The following is a 17,689-nucleotide window of genomic DNA, read 5'->3' as shown; positions in this document are numbered from 1 at the left end:
GCGAAGGTTCCTTTAAGGAATATCAACTTCTGATTGCCCAAGTTAAAAGTAGTCTGCAGTTATTATTATTGATCATAATGGTTTTCTTGAATAAAAGTGAAATTATTAAATTCCTATGAGGACTGGGTCAAGAATTTTCTAATTGTTTTGTAACGAAGGGAGAAAATTTGGTTTTTGACCATTTCTTAGTGTTTAGGAGGCTAGGTACAGTACCCTAGTAACCCACAGAGAGGCACTGTTCCCACACATTTTTTTCTGCTCTCCCAATAAAGTCACAGACGCAGAATGTTGAAGGGACTATTGAGCATCCCCTCATACTTAACTAGGTTTTAACTCTAGGTTACTACACAGCAAACTGTTGACAGTGGTTATCTCAGGAGCAAGTAAAGTTAGGTGTGACTTCACGTTTTTTGCTTTATTTCATGTTTATTTATGACAAGTGTTTTACCATTGTAATCAGAGAAAAGCAGGAAACATTAAAAATGAATTTTGAGGTTATGATTTCCAGGCCACTGTCTCACCTTTCCAGTCGACCACTGTTGGTTGACTGTTGAGTCATGGTTTTCGTATTTCAGATGGCTGATCGCAACCGGATGTCTTACTATGGCTCTGGCAATAATGATGTTCCAAGTGCAACCGGAGCCCCAAGGCCAGCCAGCAAAAAGGTACTGAGAGGGCAGCGTGAGGATAATTTGCCCATGTCTTGTTCCCGCCCTTCCTATACACACTTTTGCGGCCCTTACCCCCATTTTTTTGACTATGTAATTACCTGTTAACTCAGTGGTTCTCCGGCTTACCATGCATTAGAAGCAGCTGGGTCGCTTGTTAAAATTGATTGCTAGACACTATTCCCAGAGTTCCTGATTCAATAGATCTGAAGTGGGGCCCAAGAATTTGCATTTCCAACAAGCTCCCAGCTGATGCTGGTCCAGGGACCACACTTGGAGAACCCCTGCATTAGCTTTTTTTAAATAGAATGTGAACTGGGGACGAGTCATCCTCAAAAAAAGTGAATGGCAATAATTAGGTATCATTTATTCCAATACTACATATATCAAAGGAAGATGAAATGCTTCCTCGTAATTCTTTCTAACCAGCCTCATCTATTAGTACAGAGACTACGAGGGATCAAACTGCTCACCGGCATTCCTTATGTTAACGCAATTCTCCAACCATAGTCACAGCCTGTGTGGTCTAAGGAGTGGGGGCGGGAAAGCTGTCTTTCTCAAGTTTTCTCCTCCGCTAAGCATAGAAGAGTCTCGCCATGATAGTCACTACTTAAGTTAAGGTCTTGAATGTCTTTCAAGACCCCAATTAAAATGGATGCCATTTGCAGCTGCTGACATCATAGGGGAATGCGTATTAAATAGGCAAGGAGGGAATAAACCTCAGGGTAGCTCACTTTGGGGCAGGTGAGGGAAGGATTCAGCATGGGGAGGCCCTGCCAGGGCTGGTACTGCAGGCTGCAGTAATCAGGCACCATAAATCTGAGGAGGTATCAGGAGGTAACTGTAAAATAAGTGAAAGGAGATATGGCTAAGTGAATAAAATTTTCACTTACTCTAAAACTTAGCTTCAGGCTTTGCAGTGACTGGTTGCCAGTGCCGTTTTCTTTCTTAAAATCATGATTTGCCTACAACCTGACTACCTTTAGGCAGTGCCCAATTTCTTCCAGGCACAGTCATATTTGGCTTTGCAATTGCTTTGTTTTAACACGGTTTCTGGTCATTTCAATGACCAGAAGAGAATCATTTCATTTCAGAGGGAAGTTTAGTCAGTGTGTTTCCTTACCAGCTGAGCAAAGAGGGTTTAATAATGTTGTCCAGTAAGCAGCATAAATTACTTTAAGAAGCAGTTTATCCTTCTCTAATCTCTTCTTGCCATAAGACTCTGGCAGCCAAACTGACCTATTTTCCAGAGGTTACTTTCGAAGCTGGTGTTTCCTACAGTGGGAAGATCTGTGTGTAGCTAGGTTATATCATATACACACTTCGACCACCTGTTAGATTTTAACACTCAGCCTCATGTCTCTTTCAGATGGGAGAACTTCACTTAAGACTCCCAACAGCAAACAAATGTGTTGACGTGTATTAAGATTATAAAGATTTGACTCATCTGGCAGAATGAAGTGGAACCTAGTGACAAGTTTCAGCATTCTCCAACTCTAGTAACTGATTGGGGGATATAAATAGTTAGAATCTCCAGCTATCTGCACCTAGATTTTTCATCTGTCTCTTTTAGTTTAGCTGAGTAACTCAAATTTTAATGCACATAGGAATTAATAAATTGGATTGTATGTATACTGTACATTGTGGGTAATTTAAAGGTTGGTCAAGGGCAATCTTTGCTATAATCAATTTTTGCTTTAAGTATTAAATTTAAAACTTACCTGCCATGTAAGACAGTACCCTGGGATATAATATTAGGGTATTGAAATAGTCTTAGCTTTCTTACCTACAGAAAAATGAAAAACTAGTTCATCTGTCTTTATTTTAGGTTGTGTGGTCATTAGATGCTCAGCTGGTAAGGAAACACACTGACTAAACTTCCCTCATTAGGTTGTGTGGTCATTAGATGATATCCATAGAAAATACTCAGACATCATTTTTGTCACTAGTTAGGGTGACCAATCATCCCTGTTTGCACAGGACTGAGGAGACCCTGGAATGCAGGACTTTCTGTTTTAAGGCCAAGACAGCCTCAGGCAAACTGAGAGGAGTTGGTTGCTCTACCTTTAGTCTTGAACTTCTTCTCCATCACAACTGCTGTCAAGAACATTAAAAGTACCCAGATAAAGTAGGGAATTGGCAAGGTATAAAACATATAAAAATTACTATCTGCTACATTGCTATCGAGCAGTCAGATGACTTGAAGAAAAGTATAGACATAAAGTGGAGTTAATGAACCTTCAAGCTTCTTACCCTTAGGATGTAGGAATTTAGAAGTTGTGGATTCAGGCTGCTGCCACTAGGCCTTTTAATAAAGAGGATCCACTCATAAGCCCAACCCATTATGTTTCCCACAAAGCCATAGTGGGATTATAAAAACAGGTATTGTCCAATCTGGAAGGAAGTTTAGATACTATCTAAACTTGTGTTTCTCTAATTGAGGTCCCCAGCCCAGCAGCACCTACATCACCTACATCGCCTGAGAACTTAGAAATGCAAATTCTTCCGTCCTGCCCCAGACTTACTGAATCAGAATCCTCAACTCTAGGTGTGAGCCCAACAGTCTGTGTCTTAACAAGCCCTCCAGGGGATTCTGATGTGCATTCAAATTAAAGAACTACTGCTACCAATCAACAGATTTGATAGATGAGAAAACTGAGGGCAAAGGGAGGAAAGACTTGCACATGGTTACACAGAGGGTGTGCTACAGGATCTCAGAGGGGAAACCAGACAGGCCCAGTTCCAACTGCTGCTCCGGAATGCCGATTCACCCCCATGCTGAGGCGATTCCTTCAAACATAGCCCTCTTGTGTGATACCACCACCAACCTTTCTCCTACCTATCTAAACTGTCCTGCAGTCTCAGGTTGTTTCAGCATTGACTTTGTCATCACCTGCGGTCTAGCACATCTAGGACACATGCATCAGTAACTGACAAGCTATTACAATTGGTAAAAAAAGAAAGAAAGAAGGAAAAGAGGTGTTGGTAAAAACAAAAAAGCGTTGTCCTCACAGATTGTCATTACGTGAATGTAATGTTTTTTTTGTGTTTGTCGTCTAGCATTTTCACGAGGAGCTTGCCCTGCAGATGGTGGTCAGCACTGGAATGGTGAGAGAAACAGTCTTCAAGTACGCCTGGTTCTTCTTTGAGCTCCTGGTGAGATTCTTGCATGTTTATACCTATGCTCAATGGAACTTGAAAGGCACATTGCAGAAAGGCAGTGTAGTGTCCCACATTAGGAACCGACATTTTATCCACTGAGTCGCTCTAGCTGAACACCAAGGACCATTCCTTAAAATATAATTCTCCCTCACTGTTCTACCTTCTTCCACCAAAACTTGATTCCACCCTAAAAAATCTACCTCCAACCTCATTTCACCATCTTCACCACCCGCCACCTGATCAAGCCACCATCATCTCTCAGGTGCCTCTTGCAATAACTTCCTCTTTCGCCTGCCTGTATTCATTTTTGCCCTAGCCCACCCATTCAGCACACCGCTCCCAATACTAAGCAAACAATGTCACTGTCCTCTATAAGCCCTTCAGTGATTTTCAGACTACTGGAAATAAAACACACATTTTTGTCATGACTTACAAAGCCCTCATGTAATTCTGTTTGCTTCCATCTGTAGATAATGCATAATCTTAAACTGAGTTCATCTGTCATATTGCAAAATTTTAAAAAGGCAAGAAGCAAAAAACTAGAATTTTATAGTCCCAAAGGAAAGCAGTATCTCAGTTTAAAGAAGTATTGTGTCATTTACTCACACACGTGCATACATATGTACATAGACACTTCACCTAATCAGTCTTAGATATTGTTTAATCGTTATATAAGCACTACAGTTGTTAGACTGAGGAACCAACCCCCTAGGATGGTGTTTCTCAAACTCCACTACGTGAAGATTCTGGTAGCAGCTCTAGAGGCTTTTTAATATGTCCTTGAAACATCAGTGAAGTCTGTGAGAGAACTACACTGAGAAGTTATCCCCATTGCACACAGTACCCTGAGGCTACGTAGGGGTTTGTCCTGCCCTTTCAGCCAGTGGGGGGCAGAGCTTCAATTCTGCAATGCTGTAGTCCAGGTTCTATTCCTCTGCCGTTTTGCCTCTCCATGGAAGCTCAAAGTTATGAAACATTTCCTTCGCCTAACATATTTTCCACATGCAAAACCTTTATATTCAGAAGTCAGCTTTAGTGCAGTGCTGCGCTTATTATTCCGTTCCCAATCAGAATGAACTCAGCATTGCTAGGCCTGAGTGGCTCCACAGGGCATCTAAGAGCTCTCTTTTGAAGGCACATTCACATTCTCTGCAGGTGTAACAATGGCTCAGTCCTTCATATAATTCCAGTAACTACTGGCATCCCTGAAAAAAGGAAAAATAATAACATCTAAGATGTATTGTATATCTTATTATGTTTCTGCCAGGCACCATTTTAAGCATTACTTTATTTAATCTTCAAACGACCTTGAGGCAGGAGTTTTTTGTCATCCCCAGTTTATAGATGGGTTTGGGGGAAGGGTAATGACCATAAGGAGGAGTCTCCAGATTCACCACAAGCTTCGTCATTACTGCTTTGCTACCCCTAACTGCAGGAAGCTAAGAACCATGGAAAAAGTGAAAATTGCTTTTGATCTTGCACATTTATTTACTAGGACCCGGTGGGCCCAGGAGAGAAAGCAAAAGCAAAAGCTGGGTGTCCTCCTTTATCTGAGGAGTCCCTTATGCTAAACAGATGTGGTAGTTGGAAAAAAGCTCTTGCTGATCTGAGCACATGGAAGGGGTTGGTCAGCATGCAGATCACCCAAGGCACTGGATACCCAGGGTTCTGCGTGTTATAACCTAAGTCTACTAGGGTCCTGGCAGGACAGGGCTGGCATTACTCAAAGGGGTTAACTGAAAAGCAGAGTGTACGTAAGGTTACAAGAGCAGATAAGGGTTGGTGAGGTACCCAGGGAGCAGCAGATGCTGGAAGCCTTTATCTATCCTAGCTATAAAGAAGCAAGGGTAGAGAGCAGTGTACCTGGGCCCTAGAGCAAACTGGGGCAGAGGAGAGGATCCCCATGACAGGACCTTGAGTCTCAGAGAAATGTCGCCCCTGCCAGAGCCATGCTGTAGCAAAAATAAGGGCAGTGGAGTAGATGAATACCAGGGCCTCTCTCTCCTCCCACCCACTGACCCCTGCCGGTGCCTCCCTTGGCCAGCTCCTGCCAGAAGCCCCAGGACAAGAAAGCCTGAGAGGTATAGTCCATGGAGATAAGCTTCTCAAGGCTCAGAGACAGACAGAAAGGGGCAAGAAATAGATCCGAGGGCTAGGGTGGAGGCAAATGGAAACCGTTAGCCTCAACCAGAACTTTGCAAGGAAACTGGTTTCAGACTCAGACAGGGTGCCCAGTTCTCCACACATGGTTTGTGCATTTGCTTAATGGACACCCAGGAAGTTATTTATAAACCAAAATGGGTTCCCCCGCCCCCACCCCGCAAAGAAGCTTGAAGAGAAAGACAGCCCTCTTGGGTTTAGCCAACAATCTGGGAAGTTTAACACATCTCAGTTGTGTTAATGACCAAGCAGTAATGAACAACCACTTGGCATTAGAGCTGTTGAACATAGTCCTTGGGTGAATTTTACACTTGCTAATGAATAAATCCTTGTGCTTCTAGAAACTGCTGAGCCAGACTGTGGGGACCCAGAGGTAAATGGGTTACCTGATTTACTCAGGACGTGAAATTGTGCACCAAGGGGATCTTTAGAGGTGTCCCTGCTTTGAATGGGTCACAAAAGCCAACATGGGGGTGGGGTGGGCGGGAGAATATCTTCTTGTCTTACCCCACCCTACAAATAATGGCCCAAGTATCCATTAATATTTCTACTGGGTGCTCCACTCTGGAGATCCAAAGGACACAGTAGCTGGCAAGTTGCTGACAGTCTGGAAAGAGGCCACCAGTTGGAAGTACAATATTGTGAGAATTATTTATTTGGTTGTAAGGTGGCCAAACTCAGCACGTGAGAGCCGAATACAACAGTGCGTTCCAAAAGTGTGGTGCTAGGGTAGGTTAGCCAGCAGAGAATCAATATTAGGGTAGTCCCAAACAAAGAGGACTTGTCTTCCCACATCTTCTGTTAGCACAGTGAGAGAGACACTTTTGTCAGACAAAAATGGGGTCCAGCTCCCACCCTTTGTTCAGGCCCTCTCGCCAAGTGCATGAGGCTCTATGGGGTACAGACACATCCGTGTGTCCTGAACCAAGAAGGACTCCACAGTGAAGAGAAACTATGGTTCTTACACTGGGCTTCAAGAGTTTAGATTCTTAGGTCTTTCTCAAGCTGGCTATGATATTATCTCGAAAAATGAAACACATAAAGCTTGTCTCTTTTTCTCTTCTTAATTTACCTTTTCTTCTTTTTTTAAAAAATCTCTGTTTGTGTCAGTGCTGATGAAAGTTGTCAGTCCTTCATTTTTAGAAACAGAAATCTGCCGCTATGCATAAAAGTTCTTCCATATAGCTCTTGGGAATAGTGGTCATTTTTTCCCCATACAACCATCTTTGACCCCTCTTCGTCAAGCCTTGACTTAGGGGGTTACTTTCTAACAAATGTGGGCAGTTTAACTTCCAGGGCCATTTCTTTCTGTGGCAACTCTCTGAATAGCTTGAACACGTTCATGAAAATGACCTCAGAGGGTAGGCATCTGACCATAAGAACTCCCAGTTTTTCCCATCAGACTGGTCTTGATAGCTCCAAGCATCTTCCAACCAGGACAAGACATAATCTCAAACTGTATCAAAGGGAGTTGTTTGGACCCACGAATCTCCTGCCTCCAGAAAGAAGTCCAAAAAATAAACATAATCCTGATTGTAAATTGTGCTACGCATTGAGCTGGTGATATACTAGTCATAATACAATCACCAGTTGACACACAGGCTTTTATTTTAATGTATGTATTTTAAATATATAAACATATGTATTTTAAATATATGTAAAACAACTCAGTCTTACAGAACTCAAAACACAATTTTTCCTAGAGGCAATGCTCCAAATAGTGGTTAAGTTTCTAGTTAGCATACTATAGACTTGTTTCTGGAAAAACTGTGCTCCTGTTTCAACTTGAAATCAAAATAGGAGGAATATTTCTCCCCATTACTCCTTACTATAGTTTCAGAGACAGAAATGACTTCAGCTTACATGAAAAAACAGTATCATAAACTGTTCCTTTTTCTGTAACATGTTGTGTGCTATGGCAGACTGATGGCTAAATGCCTCTGAGAGCCCAGCCTAGGTCTGCCTTCCCCGACATAAGCAGTTGGAAAAAAAGGGAGTCTTATGACATGGTAGCTAAAGAATTAAGCTCCCTGACTTTGTCAGCAGCAATAAGGAAGCCCCCTGACTTGGGGTCAAGAAGAGGACACCCTTCCCACCCCCTGCCACCATGGTAACCATTTGTGTGTCAGGAGCATTTTTGAGTCCAGAGCCTGCTTGGGCAACCACCAGTGCAGATAAAGTGTTAGAAAGTCTGTTGTTAATGAGCTTTTCTTTCAGCCTTTTCCTCTTTTCTACAGTGTACAAGCAGGTCACTAACTTCTATGTTGACATTTCCCCATCTCCTCTGTAGGTGAAAAGCATGGCCCAGTATGTACACAACATAGACAAACGGGACAATTTTCGGAGGACTCGTTTTTCTGACCGTTTCAAAGATGACATAACAACTATTGTTAATGTGGTCACCTCGGAGATTGCAGCCCTTTTAGTAAAACCTCAGAAGGTAACTGAATCATTTTATTTTTTGCTTTCTAAATTTTTTACCTTGAGGATATGTTAATTTTATAATCAAAGAAAAATAAGCATCATCTTAAAAACAGTAATTTAAATATAACTACCTATACATGACAACTAAATGCTGTGTCTTATATTGGAGGGGACTCTGGAGTGGGGCAAGGGGATTACTATAAAGAAATTGTAATAGTTTAAATTATTGGATCAATATAGAGATGAGAGAGAATATTCTTATTCTTAGGAAATACTCCCTGAAGTATTATGGGGTAAATGAGCATGATATTTGCAGCCTACTCTCAAATAGTTCAGAAAAAAAGTTATACATAGAGAGAGAATGTTAAAGCTAATATGGCAAGATGTAAAATATTGATGAATCTGGCTATAGGAGTTCTTTGTACTATTTTTGCACTTTTTCTATAAATTTAAATTTATTTCAAAATAGAAAGTTAAAAAAACATAAAATAAAATAAAGCAAAAATTTAAAAGGTTAACTATAAAATTTGAGGCAGCAGTGATCATTATTAATGCCTTTGTCAATATGTAGAATTCATATAGTACCAAGGGCTCGGGAGGAGATTTCCATTTGGTTATTTCTTGTGGCAAACTTTATGAGAGCAGCAATAGAATCTGCATTTTGGCAGGCATGAAAAATGAAGCATAATGAGGTAGATACATTTTCCAAAAGTCACATGGCTATCAGCAAAACCAAGACTGAAGATTCCAAGCTCAGAATATTCAAACAGTTACATAAACTACCCAGGAGTGGCCCATGTAGTAGCGTGAGGATTCGATACTCAGTGATACTATGGAAACTTCTTAATCAGGTCTCCATTCATGCCAGTGGCTGGTCAGCTTGGTCTGAATATGCAAACTGCACATCACGACGAGAGGAAAAATATTTTCAAGTTATAGTTTTAATAGAGTCAGAAGAAATTGATTTATCATTCTGAGAATAAGAAACATGACGGTGAAAAAATGAATCCGTAATTGCTCTGAAATGCTGTAAAATCCCTCATAAATATGAGCCTAAAACAAAACCCTGGCCTCAGTTCATGCACAAGAGTTCACTCTACCATGTCTGACTATGACCTCTCTTACTCTAAGGATGTTAATTAGAGAAAAAAAATCCTTAGATAAAAATGGATTATTTTATCATGATTTGATCTTCTGCAACAATCCTTACAAATTAAGAATCTGTCTCATTGAAGACAGTAAATATATTTCAAGTTAGTTTTGCCAAAACAGTAGTTATCAGATTTAAATAAATTATGGTAGAACTATATGAAGAAATATGAAAACTACAACGTAAGAAAATGTTGATAATATAATGTTAAATGAAAAAATCTAGGACCCAACTTTGTATATAGAGAATGAGCTCAATTACATACATATAAATATGCATGTAGGGAAAAAAAGACTGGAAGGAAATGTACCTAAATATCAATAGTAGCTAAAGAATTGCTTGATTCAACCTAACACTCATGGCATCAGTTAAATTCTAAATTACATTTGCTACAATTGTACAGGGCTACCTGCTTTGCCCAGTGTCTCCCAGAGAAACACTGACCATAAAAATAGAACCTGCCTTTCCCAACTTTCCCACTGGGGACCTGGGAGTTTGTCACCAGCGTTTACCACAAAATGATTTGAGTGTATGTTTGTTTTCAAGGAAAATGAACAGGCAGAAAAAATCAACATCAGCCTGGCTTTCTTCTTATATGACCTTCTCTCACTCATGGATCGTGGCTTTGTGTTTAACCTCATCAAACATTACTGCAACCAGGTGAGTGTTCCTTCAGACACAGCCATGTTGTTCCTGGTTCTTTATCGTCTGATGTGATGCTCATTTCCATGGAATGCTCCCTTAGTCATTGCCAGGTTAGACAGTTTGACTTGTACCTTCTAGGTGTTGTATTCCTAGATACATTGGTCTGCATGGATTCCTGGAACATTTATCAACCCAGCACAGAAGAGTCAAAAAGTTAATCTATAAAAATTGAAATTTATAGTGATATGATCTACTTTCTTTAATTTAACATTTAACAGAAATTACATGACTATAGCATTCAGTCTTTGACCAGGTATAGAAATCAATGTATGAGATATCTTTTCATATATTAGGGTAACTAATTGAATTGCAGTCATATAATTCTGACTTTAAAGAACCCTGATAAAATACAAGAGACTGAATTTCACGGAGCACAAAGCAGATATTTTGTAATCTAAGAGTATCTATCTCATCAGTGCCGTTTCCCCCAATTTTTAAAAGAAATTCTTGTGTTCACATCCCCTTTAAATTGTCCCAACAATAACAGTATAAGTAGCAGTTATTGTTGCCAGTCCTTTTCTTCCATATTCCTATTTTAGCTACCACTACACTATCATTGCCACTATCACTACTACCCACCACCATTGTCATCACCCCTGATTCCCACTGTCACTGTCACCCACCATCTCCACCAGCATCACCACCTATCTACCACCTCTGCCTTCACCGTCATTGTCACCAACACTGGTTTCTTCCTGTGGACCAACCATACTGTTAAGCACTTTATAGCAATCATATCATTTAATCCTTGCAATGTGTTTTTATTAACATATGCAGATGATAAAGCTAAGGTTTTTTGTCCAGGGAAGAAAGAGCTATGTTTGCCTACCTCCAAGGTTCAGTGAATGAATCACCCTGTTCTACCAGGCCTGGCCCTCTACAATTAATCCCTTCAAGTGTCCTTGAATAAGTCTTTCAACTTCTGTGGCTCTCATTTCCTCATTTGTAAAATAAAAGGATCTCCCCTCCCCCTGACTTTTCTAAAGGAAATCCTAATAAGGAAGCCGGTTTATAAAAAAGCGAATCCTAAGGAAACAAGTCCCAGAGCACCAACGGCTTGTGCACCCTGACCTGGTCCTGCATGCATCTTCTGTTCCATGTTCCACCAGATTGCAGTGGTGAGGGAATATGCCATTGCTCTTTGCCATCCTTATTAGGTGTTTCAGATGACAGGTCACTGAATGAATTGCAAATAGAAATTAATCCATTTTTCAAAACTTTAAGCTACATACATGGAAAGGAAATACTAGAAACCCCACTATAGGTCCTAGTGTAGCTGCTGTTAAAGAAAAATATTATTCGTGATACCTGTTAAACAGTAAAGCCAACTTTATTCAGGACTGTCACAATGTGTATAGGGACTACCGCGATGGGATTTTGTAGTGGAGGAGAGAGATTGGGCTCAACACAGAATACAACAAGAAAAAATGGGCCTTTATAGCCAACAAGCAGGTTGGGGAGGAGGTGGTTAGTGGATGAAAAATTACTAAGTGGAAACATCAGGGGTAATTTATCTCTTTTTTCTCCCTCTTTCTAGTCTCAATGTCCAGAGAGCATTAGACTAGGAACCTGGAGACCTGTGTTCTAATTTCACTTTAATTGCCATTAAATACTTCTGTGATTTGGGGGGCTGGGGATGGGGAGGCTTCAACATTTGGGACAGTAGCTTCTTGATCTACAAAAAGACAAGGATGGATTAGATTTATCCAGGTTTCAATGTTTGGATTCTATACTCTATGTCTGCCAGTGACATCCATGGATATTGCTTAGCATAATAAGTAGCACACCAGCCAAAAAAGATCACTGACCCCAGTCCATGGTGATTTAATTCATTGATCTCACCTATCTAGATATAGTATAAATATCATACTTGAGGCAAGTTCTATTCTTCCAATGGCTTCTGTTTTTATCATTTTGCATAACCTGATTCAAACATTCTGTCATGTTTTCTGTCATTTATAGACTTTGTGACCATGAGTATAAACTTAGCCTTTTATTACCAGTCACTAACAATAGAAAACTCTAGTTTTTCAGTTGTTCCATGTCACTTTCAATGTCAGCACTCTGCCCTGGGGTAGGACCATTGAGGCTACCACTGTGGGTCTTGACCTTTGGGGATATTTCAGGAACTGCACCTTACTCTATTCTAAACGTTACCAAAATTATTTTTGAAATATCTGACTTTAATGAAGTCGCAAAAGACCTATAACAGATACCTCCACTGTGGCTTCCTTCCAAGTGCAGACACTTTGTGCTTTCATGTTCCAATAGCTGACATGATCCAGTAACTCTCTGTGAATGACCATTAAGCGATGGGCATAAGATCGAATTCTAATCAGTTCGATTTGCTGGTGACCCCTTTGGTCCTTAATCAGCCAGCAATGCACATTGATAAGAATATGTGTTCTGGACATCGTTCTTACACTAAAATCATGTGTTTTATTTTTTACATAGTTCACTATGGTATTCATTTGTTTCAAATAAATGTCTATCTACAGATTGAGTCTATAGGCAAAATGCAACAATACAATGGCTTCTCCTAAAAAGGTTGAAAATATGTGCTGCTTTAAATTATATAATTTATAAAACTGCTGTTAATATGCATGAAGAGGAGGCATGTCCAAGGATGAGATGCTGGTTTCTGGTGCTGGAGTCAGAGAATGTTTATGATGATATATTGAAAGGTTCAAGGTCCATCAGGATTCTCCTTTCCCTACTTTGCCTTAAGAGAAGCTGTCTCTGAATCACAGCCTTTAGAGTCTGGATCCTTCAGCTGTCAGCTCACCTGAGGGAAGCAAGGGACCTCTTCCAGACTGTCATTTTTGTCAGCATTTCATTGCCCATTTTATTGTTTGTTTGTTTGTTTAAGGGAAGATTTTTCCTGAAAACTCTTCCAGCTTTTTCTTTTTCCTCTACTTCCTCCTCTCTCACTTTGAGGCAAACTCCTTGGCTTTTTTTGTGGGACTACATACTTTTCTAAGTAATTTGATGCTCCCATCCAGGGAACTTGATTTGAGATCTTCCCATTCAGGCCTTTAATTGGAAAATACAAAAGACCGCTTGTGGCATTAAAGTCATCCAGTCATATTCCATTAGTTTTGTGTGGCCCCATGTGGGGTCAACTCCTTTCATTTAGTTTCTTGGACACAATGGGGTTCTTGTAAAATTAATTATATTGTGTTACACTGAAGACATACCTCCAGATTATTTCCAGCAGAGGCTTGCTGTGGTGTTATATAGATTTGACAAAGCCCGGGGTCGGGGCAAGAACCCTCATTTTGGACAGCTGTTAGGCTAGAATCATTAAAGGGAACAATAATGGATGAAAACTTATTGGACCTCCCTGTAATGCAGAGTTTGCCATCTGTTGCACTGTCTCGTTCCTTTTTATTAGATTGATTGCCTTAATCTGGGGAGAATGGATAGTTTTATGTCTGTCAAGCTCAACTCCATTTACCTTATAATAAACATTTCTTTCCCCTTCTCATTTTTCTTCCCAGCTGTCAGCTAAGCTGAACAACCTTCCAACGCTCATTTCCATGAGGCTGGAGTTCCTGAGAATCCTCTGCAGCCATGAACATTATCTCAATCTGAACCTCTTCTTTATGAATACTGATACTGCTCCAGCATCTCCTTGTCCCTCCATATCCTCCCAGGTAATCAGCTAACTGAAAGAATTATCCAAGCTATTCCATTTACTTAGCTCAGTTTAGTCATTTATTCCTATAAAGTTTGATCTTAATTAGAAGAAAAATCAAGCAATTCAAACAGATGAATTGATCCAGATACACACAAGTATGCTACCCAAAGTTGTACAAGCTAATTGATTGGTTTCTTTCTAGGCTCTAGGGTCCCTGCTGAGGCCAAGCAGAGCAAAGAATCCATATACACTATGAAAATTTAGCAATTTGTAGAAAAGTCACATATCTCCCTTAATCGTCTTTCTACTTCAGCTTGATAGTGTTCTTTGCTCACTTCCCTTTTCCTAAACTCCAGCACCATAAACTTTACGAATTGCAGGTTTTTGTATTGATTCCAAAGTGATCTAATAGTGGTTTTTAACATAGATATTATATCTTTGAACTAGCTCAGAACTTTTTGCTAAAACTATTACAGAATGGACTTCGAAACAAGATGAGTGCTACCTTGAAACATATTCCAGATTATTTTGTTCCTGAAGCACTGAAAAAAAAAAACATAAACTAATCAAATAGCCGTTTTACAAAAGGTATATTTCTAACAAGTCTTGTTCTTGATCAGCCTACAAAAGTAACACTTGTAATAATATTTAGAGACAGGACTTTAAAGACATGGCGGATCTTCTTTTGTAGAACTGTATTTCACCAGTTAGGTTCATTGGGCCCCAGGTTCCACAGGATGTTAAGAGGTAGTATGCAAATGCAGGATTCCAAAGTCAAATCATGATTCCGAAGTCTAACAGGTTTCTTTGCTGAAGGCCATCCAAGAGTCTCTAACTTGTTCATGTAAATTGTAAATGTCCCAGGGGAGGAGGAAATGGAAGGAGGTGTAGGATAAGCAAGCAGTGAATCCCAAAATGATTTGACTCCGGAAACTCTTTGTTTTTCCTCCACAGATTTCTCAAGGGACTCTTTTCTTCTAGAAAAAACTTTAAGGAAATGCTATAGTCACATTCCATTTATAGGGAACAAATCAATAGCTCAGAGCAGCAGGCAAGATTTCGCAATCCTAGGTTCTATTTCTGTTGCACATAGCACAAAGATAAAGGTTTGCCTTGTTAATTTTTTTAAAAAAATACTCTTGACCATTTATGCCAAATGACATGAGCTGGATAGTAGCTATGTGACCATCTGAGTGTGAACTGGGGAAGCTCTGACTTACAAGCAGCAATTCCAACCGTTCTAACTTTGCCCCAGATCCTCTCCCACATTTCCCTTCTGACTACATCAAGGAGTTAGCAAACCCAGGGGCAAGGCCCAGCTTCACCAAAACGTAAAGGGTTTCCAGAGACATTTTACATTCCCTTAGTGAAGTATAAAATGTGCTGTCAAGAGCACAGAAATTGCCTATGACTGGTAAGTCGGATACTTCCCTGCCTGCCACGGCTTCTAGTTTCCAGGCCAGCAAAATTCAGTGTACCTAAGCCATATTTAGAAGTACTGCTTAGTAAATAGGGGCCTCAAATAAAGGGGGCAGTTTGTTATAGAGGAATTGCCTGCTCACAGCTACAGTGTTGGATCCAGTCCCCATTTCCCTATCCAATTGTTATCCTAGGATTTTAATCTTCAACTTTTGATTGCGTGGAGGGCATGTTACTCATTTTGTAACAGACCCTGAGTGCTTTATTTTCTTTTTTTCCAATGGGCAGTCCTCCATCCGTGGGAACAGGAAAGCAAAGTGTTTCCTCATCTGTAACGTGGGGATAATAGGGGTACCTGCTTCACTGAGTAGTGTTTACAAAGCCTGGCCATAGCACATGCTCAATAAATACCAGCACTTGTGATTTTAACTCTAGTTCTTGTTACTCAAAGAACGGCTCCTTGCATTTCTGTAGAACTCAAGCTCCTGCTCCAGTTTCCAGGACCAGAAGATTGCCAGCATGTTCGATCTGACTCCGGAGTATCGCCAGCAGCACTTCCTCACCGGGCTTCTCTTTACTGAACTGGCTGCAGCCCTGGATGCTGAAGGGGAAGGGTATGTTTCTGACATTCAATATGGAATACAGAGAAAAACAAAACACGAAAAGATGCTACCTCCTGAAGTTTGCAGTCCAACCTCATGCTTGGCAAAAACTTTACCGCTACCAGTTTCAAAAAGTAGAAACATCTGTCTTTTGAGAAAATGGTGCCAACAGGATTGTGAAAACACATGGGGGAGGGAGAGAAATCATAAAACGGCTTTTTTCAGCCACTTATTTATTAAGAAGAATTTACTGATTCTACTACTGCAGCTTCCCAGGGATGCTTGATTAGTGAACCCTTGGGAACAGAGCCATTTTTAACACATGGCTCTGGGTGATCTGTTTGCACACAGTTAGCAGCAAGATGCCACCTGGCTCAATGCTGACAAAAAAGTGGCTGCTAATGAGAAAGCAGTTATCCTATGTCCAGATTTGCAAGGTTTCTTGCAAAGAAATGCTCCCAGGCTAAGAGATGGCACAAGTTCAAGGCTTATAAATCCTTTCACCTCTTATAACCCCTATCACCCAGGCACATGTGGCAGTATCCAGCCTTGAATTCAATGGACCGGGGGGTGGTAGACCACTTCCTTCTTTTTCCCTTCTCTCTCTGTACTTCATGAGCTCATAGGATCAGAAAAACACCACATACCTGATTTGACAGTACCTTCCAAAATATTATGTTCTACGCAACAATTACTGAAACCCTACATGGGGCAGACACAGTTGAGTATTGGAGTGTATTAAGGATATAAAAGTGCATAATTCCCTGCCCCCAGAGAGCTTACCATTTAGGGACTCAAATCCCAAGAACATTAATATTGGAAAATAATTTAGGGGTAACCCTTTTGGTGTTCAGTTTAAATTTGCATAATTGAAGGAACTTACCCAAAGTTACATAGCAGAACCGCACCTTGAGCCATGGTTTCTTGTGCCCCTCCCCAGGGCTCACTTTCCCATACCACACCATTTCCCTGCCTGTGAAACCTATTCCTATGGCTTGTCAATCTTCTTCTGCTGAAGAAGTTTCTGGAATAAAGTATGCTGATTAGTGGCAGTGTTGCTGTATGTTACAGATTTTTGTCTACTAGAAGATCTCAGGTTCTCTCAAAGAGCTTATAATTTAGTGAACAAAACAGGACATTCTTACATGAAAAAATTACAAGAGCATATCTGAGTTTGTGTAACCGTGATAACAAATGTATTTTAAGCGCTTTGGCCATAGTGATATTGCCTAAGTGAATGTACGTTTCTGGCTCCTAGTAGATCAGTATAGGAAATCTCACGTTCTTAGCTCTAAATTCTATCTCCTTCCAGAAATACAGGTCTTAAGTATTCATTTTTTAAGGCTTCAATTTCATCTTCTCTTAGTCCTGACTAAAAATTTCTCAATTTTCTCAATAGAAGGTTCTATTCCATAACTAATATAAATTTACACAACAACACAAAGTGCCCTGATACATTCTGATAAGGTGCTAAGGAGATTTGAGCACAAACACACACACACACATTTTTTCTTAATTGTCCTTTAATATCACTGATTTACATGATTTCTGAAAGGACTCTTTAATATTCACATTAGCAGTAATTTCTAATTTTTCATTTCCCTTTGGTGGGATGTCTAGGAAAACAGCCCTGACATTTATTTTGATTCCTTGTAAAATTGTCGCTGTTATTTTACTAGCAACAGAGTAGAATATGTTCAGAGATCATCATGTAATTATGTTCAGTCAGGTAGGTACATTCTTCAAACACACACACACA

At 40.2% G+C, this 17,689-nt stretch overlaps 1 protein-coding gene across 1 annotated transcript in view; it reads left to right on the top strand.

Moving 5' to 3' along the window:
- The window catches only part of DOCK8 (dedicator of cytokinesis 8), a 201,280-nt gene that overhangs the window by 127,469 nt on the left and 56,122 nt on the right, over nucleotides 1-17,689 (top strand). The window contains exons 23-28 of the mRNA XM_039888606.1: nucleotides 576-665; nucleotides 3,729-3,824; nucleotides 8,281-8,430; nucleotides 10,111-10,224; nucleotides 13,770-13,925; nucleotides 15,803-15,942. Coding sequence (XP_039744540.1) covers nucleotides 576-665; nucleotides 3,729-3,824; nucleotides 8,281-8,430; nucleotides 10,111-10,224; nucleotides 13,770-13,925; nucleotides 15,803-15,942 — 746 coding nt within the window. The remainder of the gene's footprint in view (nucleotides 1-575; nucleotides 666-3,728; nucleotides 3,825-8,280; nucleotides 8,431-10,110; nucleotides 10,225-13,769; nucleotides 13,926-15,802; nucleotides 15,943-17,689) is intronic.

Source organism: Pteropus medius, unplaced genomic scaffold, assembly GCF_902729225.1.
Source record: "Pteropus medius unplaced genomic scaffold, Ma_sr-lr_union100, whole genome shotgun sequence".
Taxonomy (NCBI): domain Eukaryota; kingdom Metazoa; phylum Chordata; class Mammalia; order Chiroptera; family Pteropodidae; genus Pteropus; species Pteropus medius.
Note: the sequence above shows the minus strand (reverse complement) of the source record. Positions and strands in the feature narration are given on the sequence as shown.